Source organism: Electrophorus electricus, chromosome 1 (genome assembly GCF_041902795.1).
Source record: "Electrophorus electricus isolate QZ-2024a chromosome 1, ASM4190279v1, whole genome shotgun sequence".
In the NCBI taxonomy this organism is placed as follows: domain Eukaryota; kingdom Metazoa; phylum Chordata; class Actinopteri; order Gymnotiformes; family Gymnotidae; genus Electrophorus; species Electrophorus electricus.
This window is the reverse complement of record NC_137497.1, coordinates 6,605,913-6,629,852: the sequence shown is the minus strand read 5'-3', so window position 1 is coordinate 6,629,852 and position 23,940 is coordinate 6,605,913. Positions and strand designations below refer to the sequence as shown.

General features: G+C 39.9%; 1 protein-coding gene across 3 annotated transcripts in view; it reads left to right on the top strand.

The window, feature by feature from the left end:
- Positions 1-22,772, top strand: part of wscd2 (WSC domain containing 2) — a 55,516-nt gene extending 32,744 nt beyond the window's left edge. For 2 of the 3 annotated variants that reach the window (XM_081710368.1, XM_035525917.2), the window contains 7 exons: positions 6,701-6,815; positions 9,045-9,229; positions 10,650-10,771; positions 11,091-11,265; positions 15,745-15,909; positions 16,404-16,604; positions 18,957-22,772. In XM_081710368.1, the coding sequence (XP_081566494.1) occupies positions 6,701-6,815; positions 9,045-9,229; positions 10,650-10,771; positions 11,091-11,265; positions 15,745-15,909; positions 16,404-16,604; positions 18,957-19,309 (1,316 nt within the window). In that variant the 3' untranslated portion in view covers positions 19,310-22,772. The remainder of the gene's footprint in view (positions 1-6,700; positions 6,816-9,044; positions 9,230-10,649; positions 10,772-11,090; positions 11,266-15,744; positions 15,910-16,403; positions 16,605-18,956) is intronic. The other variant, XM_081710373.1, reaches the window with a different exon arrangement.
- Positions 22,773-23,940: the final 1,168 nt, after the last annotated feature.

The following is a 23,940-nucleotide window of genomic DNA, read 5'->3' as shown; positions in this document are numbered from 1 at the left end:
AAGACACATGACTCTTTCCTACTGCTTTTATGCATGAGTAGCCCAATGCAGATACAGCACAGTAATTATTGGTCTCATCTCCCCTTCTCACTGCAGTGCGAACACGTCTCGACAGAAAGACCATTGTGTCAGTGTACCCACACTCTCCGATTGTCTTTAATTGGTGGGAGTGAGCTTAGCGCTAATAACGTCTCCAGCCAGCGAGCAGAGATCGTGGGCATAGATGAGGTAAAGCGAGGGAGCCATGGCTGAGATGTTAGGCCCTTTAAAAAAAATAAAATAAAATAAAAATAAAATAAAATAAAAATAAATAAATAAATAAATATATATATATATATATATATATATATATATATATATATATATATATATATATATATATATATATATATATATATATATATATATTTACCTCATCTATATATATATATCTCTGCAGCAAATCCAAAGCGCTCTGCTCAGTTGGTGGTGGTAGGATCTTGTGCAGTTAATAATATTTTATTTTTCCATGTTACTCATATAAGGTTGCAAAAGCTTGTGAAGCAGTGTTTTGAATAATATTGCGCTTTTGTAAGCACACAGCATTTTGACTCCGAAGTCAGTAACGGGGGAGCTGACATCGCCTTGTTTTTAAGCAGGCATGCAGGTCGGAGTCGGCGGAGAGCCAGAGAGAGCCAGCAAGTCGTTGAGAAAACTTTTCCAGTGCTGTCGTGTCCCTTTGTAGGGAATCTTGTAAAGTAACGTGCCAAACATCCAACCACTGACATTAGAAAAATAAGATCTCATGTGGTGGGATATCGCATGTCTGATCTTAAAGACCTTTTGGCTAATAAGGCTGGTCAGAAACTGCATCGTTACTGTGCATTATCCCCACTGATTCAGTTCCGTGTTTTCATTTCATTCATCAGGCTGCTCATAGCCTTGGGCTAATTAATCTAATTACTGCTAAAATTATATTTACTACTTATTATATAATTATGGTGCCTGTGCTTGCAATTCACAGTGTAACTTTATTTCTCAGTGGCATAGGCTACAGATATGCCACTAGTTTTGGAAGCTTATTTAGGTGTTCCTCACCAAATCACTTTGTAGTTTCATTATATACTTTCATTTTTAAATGAATCGAGATCGGCTCCTGAACGACCTATAGGGAAAGGCCACTGATCCCTGTTTGCGTTTCTGCTCACTGGGCTCCACCTTGGCGATGGCTAAGCGCGCGGAGCAGACGCTTCGGCGGCGTAACGATCGCGGTCCATGCGTAAACGCGCGCGCAGCTCGCGCTCGCCGGCCACATGCAACATGCCGTCTCGTGATTAACCTCAGAGGAGACGGAAGCCGCAGCGGCGGCAAGAGCGCTCCCCACCGCGGTGAAATGTCAGTACTTAGAGGGGAGACTCTCTAGTCCTCGTTAGTCTGTCAGGACGTCTGCCAAGCTCTGAGATCTGGCGCAGGGTTGGAACACGGTGCAGGGCTGGGATCAGACTTCTCAGCTGCTCTGCAGACTCGTCACAGAGCGGTGAAGTTAACGCAGAAATAGGCCCCCTTGGCTCCGAGATGCGGCCCAGTCCTGATTCGGAACTGTCTGTCTGTGTCACCTGAAACTAGGCGGCACTTGTCATCGTCGGACTACTGTCTTGTGATTGCATATGCATACAGCAATAGTGGTATGACATGCAGTAAAGCACTCTTTAGTTTCCGTATGTCCATCAGAACACTTTTGAAGTCAAATATGCAGATGTGCATGTCATATATGCACAAGCATATTGTACTCGTTCACATCACACACACACACACACAGTCGCTCTCTCTCTCTCTCTCTCTCTCTCTCCTCTCTCTCTCTCTCTTTCTCTCTCACACACACACACACACAATCTCTCTCTCTCTCTCTCTCTCTCTCTCTCTCTCTCACACACACACACACACACACACACACACACACACACACACACACACACACACACACAGGGAGCTGTGCAATGTGGGAGGATGTGCAAAGATATGCAGGCCGACCTGCTCCAAACTGCCTCCAGTCTGCCACCTGCTGGTGGAAAAGCACAGCTGCACTCATTAACGGCGCTGTTCTACGAGGAGGCTGCGTTTCTTGTTTCCTGCTCATTTCAGTTATATGTGATGTTATATGGCAGTGATGGAACTGGTCCTGGATCAGCCTTCCAAAAAGCTAATACTCATATGAACCCCAGACGTGTGTTCCCAACGACTGACTGGAGAAAATCCAACCAGGTCAATAATTCCAAATGCAGTGGAATGTAGGGATAAACCATATGGAGTGAATATCTAATTGTTGTATGATTTGTGATCAATATTACAACAGCAATCTAAATAGCCATTTAATTTAAGCTCTAGATGCATGCTCATGATCCATATACCAGACATGATTGCACACACTGGTGGCGCCCAGTAGTCTTTTTTTCCAGACCTCATGTAGTGAATGGTTTAAAACCTCAATGACTTCCACTGAAATTCAATACTGATTTATACACGGCTTTATTTCTGGGTATATTTCCAAAGCTAGACTAGTAACTCACTGGAGCCCCTCTACACCCTAACTCAAACTGCTCAAGCACCCCACACTGTCTCTGAGTTCCCAGCTAAACATCTGTCACTTCACTACTGTAAGAGCACAGCTAACCCTCTGTTAGTTTACTTCAGGAGCACAACTAAACCTCTGTTACTTTACTAAAAGCACAGCTAAACCTCTATTACTTTACTACAACCGCACACCTTAACCTCTGTTATGTTACTGTAAGAGCACATCTAAGCATCTGTCACTTTACTGTAAGAACACAGCTTAACCTCTTTCACTGTAAGAATACAGCCAAGCCTCTGTTACTTTAATTGGGATCTGAAACTGTGTACATTAGTCTTCTAGTGTAGTTATTTACAAGTTATGACTGGCTGCAGTGGGTGGCACTGAGCTAGTGTTTGAGGATTAGGTTCTAAAGATAGTTGGAATTGAACCCATGACCTCTTGGGCCATGTCCAAGACCTCTGGCTTCCAGGATATCACAATATCCCTTGCTTGGCGATCAGGAATTGAACCCGTGACCTCTTGGGCTTCCGCCAAGCCCGCTGGCCACCAGTATACTTCCGTATACCTCTCCTCATGCCCTGAAATCAAGCCTATGACCTTCTGGGCTTCAGCCAAGTCCTCTGGCCACCGAGACACCACCAACGCCGCAGCACACCCACACCCACTCCTGTTTTTCATCCGTGTTAGGCACTTAGCTTCACAGTGCTGAGGGAGCTGGAGCTTTGCTAGTATATAAAGCAGATTACTGAACCCAGCAATGCGATTACCCTGCAGCTGCAGCTCTCAGGCTGCTGTCCGCTTTCAGACAATTGCAATTATCATAATGCTGTGGGTTAGTGTCTGTATAATAGAATCCAGCTTTGCTCTTAGCCAGCTATTATAAAAGTTATTAAAGACTAATGGAGAGACCTGATATGGCATACCGCTGATGGATGCCATGTACTAGGAGGTGGGGGAGTGTGTGTTTCACAGATAGGTGGGGATTGGGGAAGGAGACCATGATATACTAAAAGAGGCAGATAATAGCTTTGAGAGCACTGAGCTGCACTTTTGCAAGGATCTTTTGGGTTTGTTTGGACCTAAAGTCTAAAGTGTCCTTCATGAGTGCAGCTGCCTAAGTTTGGACCAAAAGCATAAAGTCACCTTCATGAGCATATACAGCTGTCTAAATTTAAACTGATAACCTTGTTGTGGTGGTGATGGTTGCCAGAGGGGTGATATAGATGATATAGACACTGCTTCTCATTCTCCTCTGCTGTAAGGTTTTATAGTTTCCAATATTGAGATGTAACCACACTTATGCAATATTATACAGTTTATGGCTGTATAATATAATATTATATATATAATAACCACCAGCTTCAAGCCTCAACAACCATAATTTATACAACTTAATTCTTTCATTTGGCTTATTGCCAAAACAGAAGTTCTTACTGCTAGTCCAACTTGAGCCAAAGTCTTACAGTGTCGTTTCATGGTATGAAGCACCAATGAGATCTTGCTTAAAATCAGTACCAAAGCGTTACATCGCAGCAAAATCAGCTTAGCAAATCCAGCCACGTCTTTACAGAGGATAATATTAGGAGAACCGAGCTAGGGGTAATTACATGAAAACACTGCAGTGATTTAATAAGGGATCAGTCAGCCAAACGTGGTATTATGGAAATGTAAGTCAGCAGGGTAAATGTCGGCGTTAACATGGTCATTACTGCCACCTGCTGATGAGCACTAGGGATGCTCCCAATGTAGATCTGCAGGTTCTAACTGCTAATTACTCAAACCTGGCCTTTGCTTCAAATGTTAACTGTAAGTTTGTTGAACAATATTTGTACCTCTGGGTTGGTTATTGTCTCTGTGTTGATTGTGGGGTGGAGGAGGAATTTCCTCATCCCACTTCCCTGCCCTTTTTAATGAACATCCTGTCATACCCCTCGACAAGATGTTGAAATCCCTATGTCCCTATATGATGTCAAAACATGACAGTGATGTCACAGCGCTGGACCCCTTTGCCATTCCTGTCAGTCCAGCCTGAGCCAAGTTTTATTATGCTTGTAAATTTTAATGTTTGGCAGTAGGACCAACAAATAAAGGATCAGAGACAGTCACCTCTTTTTCCTTATACTGTCAGGTCAAGCTGCAATTGCTCAAGTAGACCACTAGAGGGGCATATAACCCAGAAATTAAAAACTCAAGTGGAGTAACTATTCCTGCGCAAGAATAGAGACAGTGGTAACATGCAAATTTTAGAACTTCAGAGGTGTGGGCCAGTAGAAAGCTAGAAAGTGGGGCTAATGGTTGTCTGTCTTGTTTGTTTTTTCAGGAATAAGTGACCATAGCCCTTCTTGCTTTCTATTGGCCCATATCTCTGTGGTATGGGAATTCGTAGAGTTAAAAGTTAACCTGGATGAACTTGGTGCAAAGCAGAATTAACCATCAACTGAATTGCGTTTTTGTGGTCCGGCGATGTGCCCCATTCAAATGAAATGGCCTTGGCGCTAGGCAGATTTATCTCATGTTTGGTGTGAACACAATTTTGAGAAGGACATTTATCCATCAAAGAAATGGCTGACCGACTGTATTTTGGAAAAATGAATAATGGCAGAAGTGATATCTGGAAACAGTTAGCACTAATTAAAGTGGACAGACAAAGTCAAAGGCTGTGGTGACTATGGTTGGTTCTGTATTCTGTTATCAGCTGAATGCATTTTGGGTGTGGGCTGCATTTTGCATGTACCTTTGATACATGGGTGCAGCTTTGATGTCAAAAACCACATATTCATCTATTTTGCTGAAATATTGAGAAAAATATAATACATTACTTTCTCAAGGCCAAGTCTAGGAAAATGAGAATAAAGACAAATATTTTCATTTTTGTAATACCGAGAATTATATTTGTATCCTTCTGTATCATGTTAGGCTAACCATACATTACAGACATGTCCTCCTTTTAATGCCTAAAAATGTGTCCAGCTGGGATTTCTAAAATTCCTGAAATGTCTGGCTTCCCTTGGCTTCCCTTCCATGTTGACATTTGCTTTCTACAGTCTCCATACACCGTGAGTCTGTTATTACTGCATTGGTTTAACAATGTCTAATAAGTCCCACCTTTTCACATGACACAATTGGTCAACACATGGCCTACGTGCAACCGTTGGTCAGACTGCTTCTCAGCATGCCTGCGTCACAGAAGCCCTTGGCCAGAGAGGGCACATGTTTACCTTCTATATGATATTTTGTGTGACGTCTTATCGAGGCATAAAAAGTATCCAGTCACAGAGCTAATAGTGATGCTCTGAGGGTTGGGCGTGGCTTTTTTCCCGATGTCCCATTATTGTCTATGTACAGAATGCACATGCAAAATAATTTTATGCAAATCAGCGTCCTTTCACAGATGCTTCCACCACACGCGCTCCCATTATATGATTTTTTAGGTTTGGCCATTTTAATAATACAAGAAATAAAAGCAAATCTGACAGAATGATGTGAAGTGGCCACAGTTTTGTGGAAATCTTTATTAGATTAGATCCCAACATGTGGGTTCCACATCAGCCTTGTTAAAACCGCATTTTTGAATTTGCAACAAATTGATCATCAGGAAAGTGTATCTAAGCACATCATAACTACCAAAAGGTGTCTAGTGAAGTATGTGATTTTTATGACAACTGATTTTAATTTACTCTTTGTTTACTTAATACATTTTTAAAAATGTACTTTATCTGTGAGGTATTGGATGTGTTGGCGGTGTTGGATGGACGGGGATGGTGTTGGCAATGTTGGATGGACGGGAATGGTGTTAGGGATGTGGGATGGGTGGAGATAGTGTTGGGGATGTGGGATGGGTGGAGATGGTTTTGGGGATGTGGGATGGGTGGAGATGGTGTTGGGGATGTGGGATGGGTGGAGATGGTTTTGGGGATGTGGGATGGGTGGAGATGGTGTTGGGGGTGTGGGATGGGTGGAGATGGTTTTGGCGATGTGGCCTGGGTGGGGTGTCAGGGCGTGGCTGAGAGCTTCTATTGAGATGGGACTGATATAAACTGCTGTAAGTTATAAAAGCCTTGCTTAACCTTCTGTTTTCCAACTGTTCTCTCTATCTCTTTTCTCTTTCTCTCTCTCTCTCTCTCTCTCTCTCTCTCTCTCTCTCTCTAGCAAAGTACATCGGTTGCTACATCGACAACACACAGAAAAGGGCACTACGAGGAGTATCCTTCTTCGACTACAAAAAAATGACGGTCTTCCGTTGCCAAGACAACTGTGCCGAGAGGTTTGACTTCAACTTGTGCAACAATTGCACACACAAACATATACATGCACATACATACACACACACACACACACACACACCCAAATCAGCTAAGCAGGTTTCCCTGAATACCTCTGTGACCATATTTTGACCTGCCATGGGCTCTGTAACCAGCATGTAAACATTACAACATTCTCCGCTGTATTAAGCCATCAGGAAAACTCCATGGAGTGAAGATGTTGTAAAGGAAGATAGTTCCAAAGATTACTTTAATTCCCACATGATCGGTGTTATACATTGTGATGTGATGTTTCCTACTCTATCTGTCCTCTTTCACTCCTTCTGCCTGTCTCACTTCCTTCTTTACCCTTCCTTCCCTTTAGGCATGTGTCACATAACGTGTGTCATTAGCTTTGAAGATGCTGACATCAGCACAAGTAAATGAGTTATTGAGGTCATATGCAAAACAACAGGTGACAGCGACACAGCATTAGGCAAGATTCTTGTGGGAACAAGAGAAACATCAGTAGAATCCTGCAGGACATTGCAGGACAAGTGTGAATATGGATGTCCTGAATATTTTGAAAGTGTCTAGAAATCCGCAAGTAACGCTTGAATGAAAAAGGGCAAGAGCAGTGGTTTAGTGTTAGAAATTATTCGACTATGCTTAGGGCGAACTTAAACTCACAGCATACAGGCTACGCATAATGTTCCACTCTGGACGGGACGGTCATAGGAAACAACTGAAAAGGAAACCACTGCTTCCCAAAGGCAAAGGTGTCTGGTAACAAGTACCCAGAGTTCTGAGTGGCTGCCACCTCTTCTAGAGCTTTTTTTCCCCATAAAATTGCACACGGCAGCATCACAATAATGAGAAACGGTCCACCTGTTCTCTAGATAGTTTGCACAACAAAACTAATTGTGTGCAGTAAATTATTATGTTAGCTTAGCACTCTGCCTCAACAGATCCCGCAACAGTATGCCAAAAACCCTTATGAAGTCAATGACCATATTATCTTATTTTGAGTGTAATGTAGTCTGCCAATCAGAAAACTCCTTCTCAGAATTCTGGACAGTGCAGTACATGAATCTGTAGTTCTTTGCTATGTTTGAATACCAAGAGAGGGTAAAACAATTCAAGTCATTTTCTGACAGTCATGGATATAACTTTGTGTGTGTGTGTGTGTTACAGTATCTGTGTGTGTGTGTGTGTATGTGTGAGTGTGTGTGTGTGTGTGTGTGTGTGTGTGTGTGTGTGTTACAGTATCTGTGTGTGTGTGTGTGTGCTACAGTATCTGTGTGTGTATGTGTGTGTGTGTGTGTGTGTGTGTATGTGAGTGTGTGTGTGTGTGTGTTTGTGTGTGTGTGTGTATTTGTTTAGCTTTTATCATACTTGTTATTTCTTTTGCTGTTAACGGGATCAGTTTTTCTAGGGCAGTTTGGCTCTATTTTCAAAAGCTCAAGGAAGATGTTACCAGTGTGGTTACGTAATGACACCCTAATAGCACCTCGCTTGGCCAACTGTGTTGGTATCACCACTGCCAACACTTTGTGACATGTCAAACCACTGCTTGCTTTCTCTGAATAGATGACTCAGAGTGTTAATTTATAGCAATAACAACACTATCTGTGACACTCCATAGCAGCGAGTGTTTAGCTTCTAATAACATCCGGGAGTTACTTGATTCTGTCGAACATGGGGCTTAATGCACGAGAAGGCTTCTTCTAGTTGCTGTTATACTGCTCAAATTGTTTAGGGTGTAATTTAAATGCCGCATAGTTGGAATTCATAAAGTTGGCTTAATTTGAGCATTTCATTGAAGGACACAAGACACCTAGGTAGTGGAATGAACTTCCCCTGGCTGTCCACACAGCTGAGACACAGCTGAGACACAGCTGAGACACCTGCTGCCTTCAAATGTAGACTGACGTTTCCCCTCTTCACTGAGTCACTGAGGTTTACCTATTCACTTTAGCCTGATAATATTCTTGACATTACCTATATCTGGTCACATGAGGAAATGGTTCACACCACCGCTGTAAGTCGCTCTGGACAAAGTGTTTGCCGAATGCTGGAAATATAAATGTGAATTAGGAACGGACATTAAAAAGTAGTCCAGCACGATGCCAATTGTGAAATGACATTTAAGAGAATCAGCAAAGAACTGGAAATTTGTACTTTTCTCTAAATGATGTCTCTATTCTACATTGTCAGGAGCAGAAACTGACGCGTGCTCTTCTTGTGTTAAGGGGGTACATGTATGCCGGCCTAGAGTTCGGAGCGGAATGTTACTGCGGCCACAAGATCCAGGCGGCAGATGTGTCCGAGCGCGAGTGTAACATGGAGTGTAAGGGGGAGAGGAGGAACCTGTGCGGAGGAGCCAACCGTCTGTCCATCTACAGACTAGAGCTGAGTCAGGAGTCGGCCCGGCGATGTGAGAACTCTATACTTGCACGCACGCGTATGCACAGACACACACACGCACGCACAATCATATGCACACAAACACAGATACACACACGTATATGTGTACACACATATGCAGTGTGCGCGTGTGTGTGTATTTCGCTACTTCCTTAAGTTTTCATCTGTTTTTTGCTTACCTGATAGCATTTTTGTAGTATCATTACCTGCAACAAGGGAAATAAGGAAACATTTGAAGCATAATACACACCTTTATATAATATACACCATTATATAATACACACCTTTATATAATATACACCATTATATAATACACACCTGTATATAATACGCACATTTATATAATATACACCATTATATAATACACACCTTTATATAATATACACCATTATATAATACACACCTGTATATAATACGCACATTTATATAATATACACCATTATATAATACACACCCGTGAATACACACTTGTATATAATACGCACATTTATATAATATACACCATTATATAATACACACTTGTATATAATACACACTTGTATATAATACACACCATTATATAATACACACCCGTATATAATACACACCATTATATAATACACACCCGTATATAATAGACACCCTTATATAAACAGTAAACTTTGTGCAGTGTAACAAGTATGATTTCTGTGTTATCACCCTGTCACTTCCCTTTGACATTTGGTGAAAAGGGAATACAATTTGCTGCATCTCGTGATTTTTTTTCCTCCAAAGCTCTGAGTAAACATACATGCCTCATGTGATCCGTGGGTGCGCACATTTGTGTGTCCGATGGGAGGGTGAGTGGGCTTACTGCTTCCACAAAGATGTCCTACTCATGCAGGCAGACCCACTCTCAATTTGTTTATATAAATTCTAAATGGTAGAGAAGGTTTCCAGAGAAACAGGATGTTTAAATGTATAAATATAAAAATCTAAATTTTATTGAAAATATTTATTAATGTTTAATATGAAAAATATAACTGAATATTTACCAAAACATATTTATTAAAAATAATTTTTAAAACTAAAAAAATTACAATTTGTAATATCTCTGCATCTCTAACTACATCAATTGCAGTTACTCACCTTCTACAAATATACAAAGACGATTCAAAACATCCTGTTTCTCTGGAAACCATGTGCACACTTGTGTAATTATAAATATATGCATAATATTCTAACCACCGAAGAAAAAAAAATGCAATCTATTTCCTGATCTTCCGCATAAGCAGTAGATCTGAAGACATGGTGTATCATAATGGTGGCTGTGGTAAGACATTTGGGAAGTTGTTCTGTACAGTCCATCATAGAAAGGTCCTTAAAAAAAATTAGTTAAAAAAAGTGTTTTTGTGGAACTGTCTAAATTAGATTAGTGTCAGATATGTTTGTTGTGTGTGTTAATTTTTCAGATGGAAGTGCCATTTTTAAAGGATGTTTCAAGAGGCCGGACAACATTACTCTAGCACTTCCTGTTGGCGCTCTCATTCAGAATATGTCTGTTGACAAGTGTGTGGACATATGCACAGAGAAGGTGTGTCTATGTTATTCTATGTGTGTGTGTGTGTGTGTGTGTGTGTATACTCAGTAGCTTTTTGCAGTGCTGAGGGGTTGTTGCTCTTAAACATTTGGGAATTGTTTTTTGCTGCGCTTGACACATTTGCATTTATTTTAAAGAACTAAGATTCAAAACTGACTTTTTTCTAAGTGGTCAATTTTAAGACTAGACTGAACTATAAAATATATTTTTGTACTCTTTGGGGCTTCAGTTAATATTTGTATGATCTGAGTCAACAAGTAACCCCCAAACACACTGTATGGTAACATGCCCGTCCATCCGCTGCTGTGTACAGGAGTTCTCACTAGCAGCACTGGGTGGAGACAACTGTCACTGTGGTTTCCCCACCACTGTCTTTACCCTACACGAGCCAGAGGAAGAGGAGCTGTGCCTTCATCGCTGCGCCGGCGAGGACTTTGAGAGCTGTGGGAATGACGAATACTTTGTAGTTTACCAGACACAAGTGCAAGGTAATGGTGATTTGGCAAGACCAGAATATTTCCACTTCTTATAAAGACAGGGCGAAGGTCACACTGCATGTGACTTACTGAGCGCTGCACTCCTCCAGGACTTCCATGTCCTACATTAAAGATTCCATTAGCACCATTTCTGTTGGCTGGTCAAGGTGTCAATCATTCAGACCGCAAGAGTAGCAGTGTGATCTGTTTGTAATGGGGGTAGTGATGCCGCTTAAATAATCAAGATGTCACTGCTTTCATTGTATTACATTGCCGACTTTTGGAAGAGAGTCTATCATCAGCTATTATTTAGTTTAGCAAACTTTTTTTTTTTTTACTAAGATTATTTACTGTTTATTGTTTTTTAGAAAAAAGAAAGTGAACTATATATATATACAGTGGTGTGAAAAATTGTTTGCCCCCTTCCTGATATCTTATATCTTTGCATGTTTGTCACACTTACATGTTTCAGATCATCAAACAAAAAGATAACACAAGTATAAACAAAATGCAGTTTTTAATGAAGGTTTTTATTATTAAGGGGGAAAAAAATACAAACCTACATGGCCCTGTGTGAAAAAGTGATCCCCCCGTTAAAACATAAATTAACTGTGGTTGATCACATCTTTGGAAAGCTGAGTTCAGTTTCTCTAGCCACACCCAGGCCTGATTACTGCCACACCTGTTGTCAATCAAGAAATCACTGCCTGACAAAGTGAAGTAGACCAAATACCCTCAAAAGCTAGACATCATGCTGAAATTCAGGAACAAATGAGATACAAAGTAATTGAGCTCTATCAGTCTGGAAAAGGTTATAAAGCCATTTCTAAAGCTTTGGGACACCAGCAAACCATTATCTACAAATGGCAAAATCATGGAATAGTGGTGAACCTTCCCAGCAGTGGCCAGCTGACCAAAATTACCCCAAGAGCGCAGCGACGACTCATCCAAGAGGTCACAAAAGACCCCAATATCCAAAGAACTGCAGGCCTCAGGTAAAGTCAGTGTTTATGACTCCACCATAAGAAAGAGACTGGGCAGAAATGGCCTGCATGGCAGACTTCCAAGACGAAAACCGTTGCTGAGCAAAAAACATAAAGGCTCATTTCAGTTTTGCCAGAAAACATCTTGATGATCCCCAAGACTTCTGGGAAAATACTCTGTGGACTGACAAGAAGGTTTATGTCCCATTATATCTGGTGTAAAAGTAACACAGCATTTCAGAAAAGGAACATTATACCAACAGTAAAATATGGTGGTGGTACTGTGATGGTCTGGGGCTTTTTTGCTGCTTCAGGACCTGAAATACTTGCTGTGGTAAATGAAATTCTGCTGTCTACCAAAAAAAATCCTGAATGAGAATGTCCGGCCATCTGTTCGTGACCTCAAGCTGAATCACACTTGGGTTCTGCACCAGGACAATGATCCAAAACACACCAGCAAGTCCACCTCTGAATTTAGAAAAACTAAATGAAGTCTTTGGAGTGGCCTAGTCAAAGTCCTGACCTGAATCTGATTGAGATGCTGTGGCATGACCTTAAAAAGGCGGTTCATGCTCGAAAACCCTCCAATATGGCCGAATTGCAACAATTCTGCAAAGATGAGTGGGCCAAAATTCCTCCACCGTGCTGTAAAAGACTCATTGCCAGTTATCGCAAATGCTTGATTGATTGCAGTTATTGCTGCTAAGGGTGGCCCAACTAGTTATTAGGTTTAGTGGCAATCACCTTTTCACACAGGGCCATGTAGGTTTGGAAAAAAATTTTTTTCCCTTAATAATAAAAATCTTCATTTAAAAACTGCATTTTGTGTTTACTTGTGTTATATAATATTTAAATTTGTTTGATCTGAAACATTTAAGTTGACCAACATGCAAAAAAAAAAAAAAGATATCAGGAAGGGGGGCAAACATTTTCACACCAGTGTGTGTGTATGTATGGCTGGATGTATGGATGGATGGTACCAGTCCAAAGTTTGGATACAGCTACTCTTATTTTTAATATTTTCTACATTTTAGAAAAACTGAACATATCAAAAATAATGAAAATATGTGATTATGCTGCATTAAACAAACATTGACTATCTTAGACGTTGGGTTCTTCAAGGATCTTTAAAACCACCCATTACTCGACAGCTTTGTGCACTCTTGGTCTTCTCTTAAGCACATTCATGAAGCAGTCATCAATGTTGTCTTGAACATATTCTCAAGTATGCAGGGTGCTTGTAGCATGAGGAACTAAATATCTGAATTTGTTGAGGGGCAGTTAAAATGATCCTTTTTTAAAAAAATTAATACTGTATATATTGTTTGGAAATCATTTAATATGCTATCAAGTTTATATTTGTCTTAGAAACAAATTTAAACATAATCCGTTAGATTAAAATGCCTTTATAACTATTACAAATATACAGTCATTTGTGTCCAACCATTTGACACAAATATATATAAAATGTTATATATATAGATAGGTTTGCAATGAAAAAATGTCATATATATATATATAATCAAAATACACGTGCATACACATATAATCATAGACACCCCCCCCCCCCCCCCAAAAAAAAAGAAAGCTTTTGAAAGGAAACAGTCAGATGACAACCCAGTCCATCTTTTCAATGTACATCCGGCCACTGGAGGTGGGAGATTTCCAAGGGTAGCACAAGCCATCACAGATTGGGCAGAATCTATGCCAAGTCCTTTGGAGTCTAAATAATACTCCAAAAGGACAGGGTTGAATTGATCTCTTGAAAACCAAAGAAAAGTAAATACAGATTGCCAAAAGATAGTTAACTTTGACGATGGCCATGTGAGAGGAGTACATTTCAGCAAACTTTGTAAATACTAACTTGGATGATTTGAGGACCTGGCAGACAAGACGCTAGGCAGGGTCTGTGTGTGAATGCGTATGTGTGCGTGTGCATTTATGCATGTCTCTGTTATTCAGGCTTAACTAGACAGCTTTTAAGTAGGCCTGTTTTACCGTTTGGGATCTTTCACTTCTCTGTGCTGAGGCTGACACTGTCTGCTGGCCAACACATGATGTTGCTTCTGCAAACTTCCCTCTCAATGCCCCAGAAACGCTGACCACTCTGACCCTAGCGCTGCTGGAGCCAAATATTCCGTCACAGTTAGCAAACAGTACATTCTTGACTAGGAGGAGCTACTTAGAAACAAATGCAAATCCTATGTGACAGTGGTGCTTCATGGCAATGTGTCTGCATTACAACTGTGATGTGGTTGATGTAGCACTAATCCACTAAATGTGTGTATCAAAGGATACCAGTGCTCTGCATAAGTATTGGTACAAGGAAACATGGTTTTCTGGATATTCAAGTAGAGATGCATAAGTATTGGGTATGGATACAATCCACTTGCTTATTGACTGGTGTTTTCCACATTTCGATTTGGATTCCCAGTCAATACCAAAGAAAAACAGTGACAGTTTTGCATTTCTCTGCACCATTGCGTATGTGTTGTGTGCATTGTTGTTAAAATTAATAAAGACCATTCCTTCAAAACCCCTCGAACCTGCACAAGACATATCAGCAGTGTCACTGCAAACCAAACTAGAGCTGCATAACCTTTGTTTTCGCAAAGAGGAAACATTCTAAGCTATGAATAACTAATTCATGCTACCCTTTCCTGTATTCTAAGAACATAAGAAAGTTTTCTATGGAAACTTAATACGTCACCTCTACCTACAAAGCATTTACTAGGGCTATAGCGTATTTAAAATAGAGATTTAGCATGCATTTAAAAGTGAGAAAATGTTGAGAAATGTGAGAAAAAGATCCAACCCTTTAAGCATTTTTTTTTGCAGTAAGTGGCTGTTATCGATGGTGTAAAGGAAATACTATGTGCTTCAGTGATTCACATACATTCAGCAGTATCCTGTTCCCTAGGAAAAATGTTTATGTAAGCAAAGAACTTTAAGGGAGTGAGACCGTAGATCAGATAAGCAGGAAGATGTCTCTCGTTTTATTGCCTGCAATTGCTTTATTGCCTGCCATTGCTTTATTGCCTGCAATTAAGGGATGACAGTCAAGCAAGATTCTTACCAGCCGGCCTGAAAGAGATAAGCAACGCTTAAAGCTGAATGGTATATGAGCCATAGCAACAAGAGGCAGGAAGTCTGTGATTGGTCAAGGCATACAGTTAGAATTGTATATCAAGCAATGCTCTGTATGACTCGGGGCTTCTCTTGGTAGTGAGCCCCACACTCTGTGGAATCTTTCTTTTCTATTAAAACCTTTTTTACTTATTATCCACATCTGACTCCCCGTTTCATTGAATTTCCACCACAATGGTCTTGTACAATAAGGCTCTTATAATTTTTTTCTTCTCACTGCACAACTGTGAGCTATGGTATATTTATTTCTTGTAATTAAGGCGATTCAGAGTAATCAAGTGAATTCACTTTTTTTATTTTACTTACTCTGTTTCTTTCTCTCTCTCTCTCTCTCTCTCTCTCTCTCTCTCTATCCCTCTAGACAATCGATGTATGGAACGTCGGTTTCTGCACACCCGTTCTAAACAGCTGACAGCGCTGGCCAGCTTCCCTGGTGCAGGAAATACTTGGGCTCGCCACCTCATAGAGCTGGCCACTGGATACTACACAGGCAGCTACTATTTTGATGGCTCACTCTACAACAAGGGTGACTGGGCAGAATTCCTCACCACTGGATTGTACAACAGTGTGCTTATACAACACTCATGATACAAAAGGGTGGATGCATATCAGGAGAAAAGTATATATATATATATATATATATATATATATATATATATATATATATATGGTTCATGAGTAAAACAACATAAGCAGTCTGCTTCAGTTAGTGTGTTTTATGTGTTTTCCTTGCCTATGGAATTTTTCCAAGAATACCAACATGAAATTTCACATTATTCCATTACTCCATTAGACACCCAAAAGTGACTCATTTTTGGCTAAAGTGACTCATTTTTGTCGATTGTAAGGATAGTCACCTACAAAGAGCAACTTCTGAACGATGTTGTCTCCTCAGCACACTGGTGCTTGTATCTGTTCTTACCTGTTAGCATACCAGCACCCCGACCGCCATCTGCGATATCAACCAAACCAACAGGTGCCGCACATAATATACCTTCCTTCTCCCTGAATCCCATGCAGGCTTTAAAGGAGAGCGGGACCACTGGCGCAGTGGCAGGACCATCTGCATCAAGACCCATGAGAGCGGCCGGAAGGAGATCGAGGCCTTCGACTCCACTATCCTCATGATCCGCAACCCCTACAAGGCCCTCATGGCCGAATTCAACCGCAAGTACGGTGGCCATATTGGATTTGCCTCCCAGGCACACTGGAAGGGGAAAGGTGAGGCCAAAATTCAGTTGTCAATACATCAGAATCACCTTTCTGTCTCTCTATCAAGTGGTTTCTTGAGAGAATATAAGTGGGTTTGAAGTTGAAATCTAACAAAAATGTCATCACTTGGTAAAATCACATTGAGCATGTACCTGGAATGTCAGACTGCTAAGTGAGGTTTTCAGAACAAACTTAGATAGATGTTGGTACTGGCTTTCCCCTCTTCTTTCTATTTTAGGGGGCTGGACCTTGTTTATGGGTGACGGCTCTTCACTCTTTAGATACCCAATATTTGAGTCACTAAAACTGCTTCTTTCGAGGACAGTAGGGATTCTTAACATTAACAACATGTGGGATTGATGGGCTTGCCCCCACAAACATAGCTTTCAAGGTGGAAGAGTAAAGTGGCACAAAGAAAACTTAATTATAGAGGCCAGGGATGTGGGAATTAATGCTTATATATATATATATATATATATATATATATATATATATATATATATATATATATATATATATATACATACACACACACACATACACACACACACACACACACACACACACACATACATACGGCATATAAATAAATGGCCTCGGAATTCAATTGGCATTTCTATGTGCCAGTAACAACATAAACCCTAAGCTTTACATAAAGCAACATAAAGCCCTAAGCTTTACAATGTAACCCCTTACGTCCAAGGCCAACACGCAAAGGTGCATAACCTGGTTTATATAATATAAAACCTGGATTTCTGAGCATTGGAAAATAAGTAATGTGATCAGATGAAGCATGTTTCACCCTTGTTCCTACCTCTGGAGATGTTTATACCTGGAATAGGTCAAAGGTCAACCCATATTTTCTGCCAGCTTTTATATGTGGTCTTTCAAAAGGGGGTTTTGTGAGCAGGAAGATAAAACCAAACAATTTCTGTGTATATCCCACTATACTGGATCTCAACATCACTGTGCCCTAATGGAAACATCAGAATTCCAGAATGCAATCTTTATTTCTATCTCCTTAATCCCTCAATGAACTTGAAACGTTTCGTCTTGACGAATGGCCCAAAATCCCACTATACATAGAACAACTTAGATTGTTTTTGAAAGCCAATAGTAGCCATAATACTTTAAGGTACTTCAAGTATATTGTTTAACTGTTATGTCATTTTCCCATTGACCAGCAATTAGCATAGTAAGCTATGCTAGTCTACACTGCTAAAACACATGATTAATATTTATATGTCTGGGACTAATTCGGTATTACCTGGTACACATCTAGGTACACATATGTCAAAACACCAATTAAAATGGAAAATGACCAGGGGATCTCAGTTCCCTTTCCTGGTAGGATACAGACTGCTTCAGTTAGAACTAGACAAAGCTTACTTACCCCTCCCTTGTTTAATGTACCCCAAGTGTCTCCAGTTAGTGTTCTGTGTAGTTATACCTTTGTGTTGATCCCAGTTCTGGTGTTTAATTTCCTAGTTCCATTTTTGGTCATTTTCTTCTATCCTGTCTTGTTCCTCCGCATTTGCTTCATTCTTGTCGGTCCAGACATGACAGTCAGCAGATCCCACAACACATTGTAGAAGTCCACAGCTTGTGAAAGCATGTATTGGTTTCCCAGCTTGCTCCACTGGGATCACTGACAGAGACTTCATATTGCATGGCACATGAAACTTCTTGACCTAAAAGAAATGAACAGAGTTTGATGATGGCCGCTCTTCAAAGAACATGCTAGTATTGAAAATCAATAAACTAGATGGTCAGGAGTATCTTGTCCCAGAACCATCTGCGTCAGAACCATTCTCTAATCAGAACCATCACAGCCCACCGCAATGCAGAGATCTGTAAACATTTTTAATTGAACCCATGTGTCTCCAGCTGTATCACTGTATTGTTCTGTCCACCTAAATGTATAGTATTGAATATTGAATGAATATAGTATTGAGTATTGAATATTGAATGAATAAAAAATAATATTAATATTAATAATTAATATAATGCTAGTTAAATTCTGCCAATATGGCGGCAGAGTGAGAACCAACTGTGTTGAAACCAAAATCCAAAGGGTTTTGTATGATGTTTCCCAGATTTAGGATAACAGGACTTCTAGGATTTAGAATAGCAAGACTCTTTTGGGTTGTAGAATGATAATTAATTCGGTTCATTTACCCAACATTTACATAGATCACATTCCTTCTACGGACTTAAATAAAGCATCCAAACTAACACCACACTCGTCTCTTTCTCTTATCTCACACCATCTCTGCTTCCCTACCCGATTTTCTCTACCTCTTTCTCTCTTTTTTTTCTCTCTGTCTCCCTCTTCTACTTTCCACTGTCCCTGTCATCCAGAGTGGCCAGAGTTTGTGAAGAACTATGCCCCGTGGTGGGCCTCCCACACTCTGGACTGGCTGAAGTATGGCAAGAAGGTCCACGTTGTGCACTTTGAAGACCTGAAGCGGGAACTGTTCTCCTGCCTTAAGGGCATGGTCCTCTTCCTGGGCCTGGAGGTGTCTGAGGACCGCCTGCTCTGCGCTGTGAGCCAAAAGGACGGCAACTTCAAGCGCTCCGGCCTGAGGAAGCTTGAGTATGACCCATACACAGTCGAGATGCATGCCACCATCGATGACCTCATACGGACCGTGGACTCTACGCTCAGGCAGGGGAACCTCTCTGGGGTCCCAGAAGACTACAGGCCTAGATGACGCATTTGATTTTGTTTGTTTGTTTTCTTTCAGTCAGGTAATGTGGTGAAACTCCCTGACTGAACCTTTTCTCTGAAGCTCGTGTTTTTTTCTTGTGTTTCTTTCTGTTACTAAAAAGAGGATATACATGCTCTTGAAGGAGAAAAGTAACAAAAAGAAAACCACCACTTCTCATTTTTGGACTGCAACTATTTTCTCCTTTTGTTTTATTCTCAGTATTTTTAATGCAGTTCACTTAACTGAACAGAAGTTGGTGTCTCAACAAAAGGTCATGACTGATGACTCGGTTATCGCTGTGGGAGAACGCCGGGGATGGGTGACGCAGAGCAGTTTCATTGTGCTGCCTTCTCTGTTTGCATGCATGTATACAGGCTGAGGGCAGGCTGATTGCGTGTAGTATCTTGACACTCAATCATCCACTGGGTGTCGAGCAGACACAACACCGCACCATCTATTCAATATGCTTTGCCGTTTTAACAGACATGCATTTTGGATTATTTATGCTACTTAGTTGTAATCTGGTTGTCATTTCTTTTGTAACCAGACATCCATGAAACAGAAAAAAACATACAGGTAACACTCTTAATAGCCATTGTTACAGTGTACTACACAATCAATCACGGTATAGCATACTGAGTAACAATATGCAGTTTGATACTCTGTATGCACTGATATTCTTTTATGTAAGGTGAGACTGCCAGTGCATTGTTTTGCATTCTTACTCCATATATTATACTGTAATTAATGGTACAGTTACACTCAGCAGTGTATGTAAAGGATTATTGAAATAGAAAAAGAGAATTATTTATTTCCTTCAAACAGAGCAGCAGAACTGAAGTATGCAGAGCTGAATAAACTTTTTTAGGCAAGATTTAAAGTGTCATTTGCCATGGTGATGGACATTTGCCATGGTGATTCCAGAACAAACAAACAAAAACCTTGAAAAACGATACCAAAGAATCAGACCAGATCATACATGTAGACTTTAGAACAACACTTAGAGAGTATATTAAAGCCCTGTCTGTGCCACAGATCATCACCAGTGTTCCCAGAATGCATCCATTTCCACTCAATACACTATCATCAGTACCACTGTGGAGGAGTTCACCAAAGCTTAAAACAAGACATAAAGACCATATCACAACGTAGCATATTTTCTACCTATAAATAACTTCCACAGTGCTAGCAAAATATAATGTGATGTGAAATGCACATGCAAGATGTTTTAGAACCTTTTCTGAATTTTTTTTCACTGTGTGTTAAGATGGCTGCACACACCGAAGAACAGACTTACACAAATAAAAAGAGTCAGTGGAGATGTAAGTCTACACAAATGACTACTTCTCCTCTTTAGTCAGTGTTCATGTTAGCTGACTGCTCATATTTTGTGGTGTGAATAGTTCAACCCCAGCTTTGCTCTGTGTACACAGTGACTGACACTGTACGTAATGCTGTTGCTGTGTAAAGCAAAGAAGGAAAGCTATAAAAATATTTATAAGAGTCTATATTCTGTAAAAGGAAATATTAGAAGCTTTATGATACAAATGCTGCTTATACCACAGAGCTTAACTCTCTCTCTCTCTTTCTCTCTTGCTCTTTTCCCTGTTATACAAAAACAGTATGTCAATCTTTCACAGGCGCATTGTAAAGAGCTCAGGGTCTAGGATGTACTATGTGTGCTTCTCGGAGGACAGTGCAAAATGTATGGGGAAGTCTTCATCAGAGAGAAGGAACTGTGTCACTGGGCTCAACTCACCTCAAACATGAAGACAGTGATTCGTTAGATGTAGAAATCAAGTGCAAACACACCTGATCATCCAGTGGATAGAAGTCCCATACCCCTGTGGATCTTAAAATCCCTGGATGTATGAAAACTGTAGGCTGGCAAACACCTCGATAATAGCCGTCACCTTGGTTAAGACATTGGAAAATTACAGACTGTTATTTTTACTTGCTGCTTATCTTCAAGAGAGAATATTTTACCTTCCCCAGTGCACAAAAATCCCCTAAATTATCATCACATGAATTAAATGCAAATATGTGGTTTTCTAATTGGACTGGAAGAGAAGTAGTTTTCAAAATGCTTGCAGGAAAAGAAAGCGGCCCACAAATTTGAATCTTTTCACCTGCCTCTGACTGTATTTTGCTTCATTTTAGTCTCCTAAGGCTACTCATTTTCTCTCATGGCACCTTCTTGTGCTACATGGTCTTTCAGGAAGACCACTCACAGTGCAGTCCTGTTACCCATTCTTTTAAAAGTTCCTGCACCATTTCTGTGAGTAGTCCCAAGGTACTTTAGTATATAATGACATTGTGGCCTATTTATAGGGATTTCCTCCTCATTTTTACCTCTGATCCTCTATAAAGCAGTGTGTCTGTGTGTGTATATTTGTGTGTGATTGTCTGTGTCATCCTCAAGCTATAAACCCCTTCTCATCAAAGTAGAACAATATGAATTTGTATGATTGAGTTCAAAATGAGTGTGTGTGTGTGTGTAAGTGTGTGTGTTTGTGTGAAATTGTGAAATGTATATAACCACATCTAAATGTGAACAATTAAATATAATTTATTTCATACACCTTAAATTCAAAAACAAAAATTGTATTTTTACCAGTTTGATTTGCTGTTGAATGTTATGTATATCAGAAATGATTTGTTTTATTTTTGTGCTTTATTTTTGTGCTTTATTTTTGTGCTTGAAATAATTCCCATGTTCATTTTGTCATAATACAATGTTAGGTTTCCACTTTGTTCATGCAATAATTCGAGAGGAACTGGTGAGAATATGGTTCATATTTTGTGGCCTGCTTGAGGGTCTGTGTGTAGAATGTACAGGACAGATTACGGTGCCCCTTAAGTGAGAGGTACTACACTACAGGTTCTCAGTACCCAGTTGTTCATATTAAGATTACAAAATTTTGCTTAAAACACAGAAATGCAAAGCTAATGGTTGCATCTCTTACTGTCAACACACACACACACACACACACACACACACACACACACACACATATATATATATATATATATATATATATATATATATATATATATATATATATAAACATATAAACATATATATAAACATAAACACTCACACAACACACACCATCACAAATACCTATATATTTTTGTAACATGTTTATTACTGTATTTGTAAGTTAAGACAGAAAGATAAGAAGTTTCACTATTTTTTAATGCAGGCAAAACCGAAGTGAGTTTCAATCTGAATGTATTTTGTACGGAATTAATGTATTATATTTATATAAAATAATGAAAATAGCGCGAAACTGAAAGCAACGATATACACTGTTCAATGTTTGTTGTTTCACTGTACTGTATGTTTCCATGGAGATGAAAAGATACCTGTCAGTTCTTTTCCTGAAACTGGAGAAACATAAAAGATGACATTTTTGTACTTGCTCAGGATGCCCTGGTTAATAAACTGCTACATATACATTAAGTATGTGTAACGAGGAGGTTCAAGCAGCATGCCGGCACGAGTTGCAGACACAAGAACATACGTTTATTTGCACACATAACATATAACACTTACTACGCAGGCTAACAAGGTTAAACACCGACAACACAAACGTATAAACGATAGACTTTTATACATGTATGCTAATGACACAATGAGGAGCAGGCGTGACACACAGGGAGGGCGAGGCCACTATGATGAACACACACACACACACACACAAAGGTGTTCGGGGCGAGGGGCCGTATCATGACAGTATGGTATCGTGATAGTGTAGTAATCATAATCATGAAATCATAATCATGTCAATATGTCACAAAACTAACTATCAAACAAAAACATAGTTAATTCAAATTTGCAGAAAGTTGTAATTCAGGCAAAAATATAAAATATTATATTTAGTAGTGGAAAAAGTTATTAAAGCATTGAAAAATAAAACGAGAAATATTTGTTCCGTCTGTCCAGTATGGTATTAAAGGTCAAAGAGTGGGCAGCCCAGCTCATTCCAGAAGCTGACCTTTAGTTTCCCTTATCGCCAGATAGTTCTTGGACTTCGAGGTGGGTTCAGGACCTTCATGCTGAAAAGAAAGGCACAGATATAGTTGTACTTGTATTTCAGGTGCAGCTAAACCACAATTTTAAGTTCTCTGATGTGGAGATTATGATCACCCTTGGCCTGTCTGTACTGGTTTAATTCATGGGGAATATATGTAAACACTTCCAGTACAGTTCAGTAGCCAAGTACTTTCACTGTGATAATTAAACACATGCTTTCAAAAGATGAAAGCTGCTACCTCAAATGTAAAGATGGAAATCTTAAAAGCCCCACTGTATTTTCATAGAACCAGGGACTATAGATACATGGTGTTACCATTACCCAAATGATCTGGTCATCGCTGAAGTGTAAAGTATAGGAAGAAGGCCGCAAATTTTCTGCTCATCAAGTTTAAAGGGAGCATTTAACCGAAATTGCCCAGTTAAACTGCCAAATGAAAGCTAAGTAAATGATTAAAGTAAATAAAAGTCTTAAACGATTATGTACCACCCACACTTTAATGTCTGCTCTGCTCCGCTGCTGGTCAAGTATTGATACTCAAACACACGTATGGGTCTCGGTTGCGTGTCTCGTCTCTTATTGTCTCTCACTCAC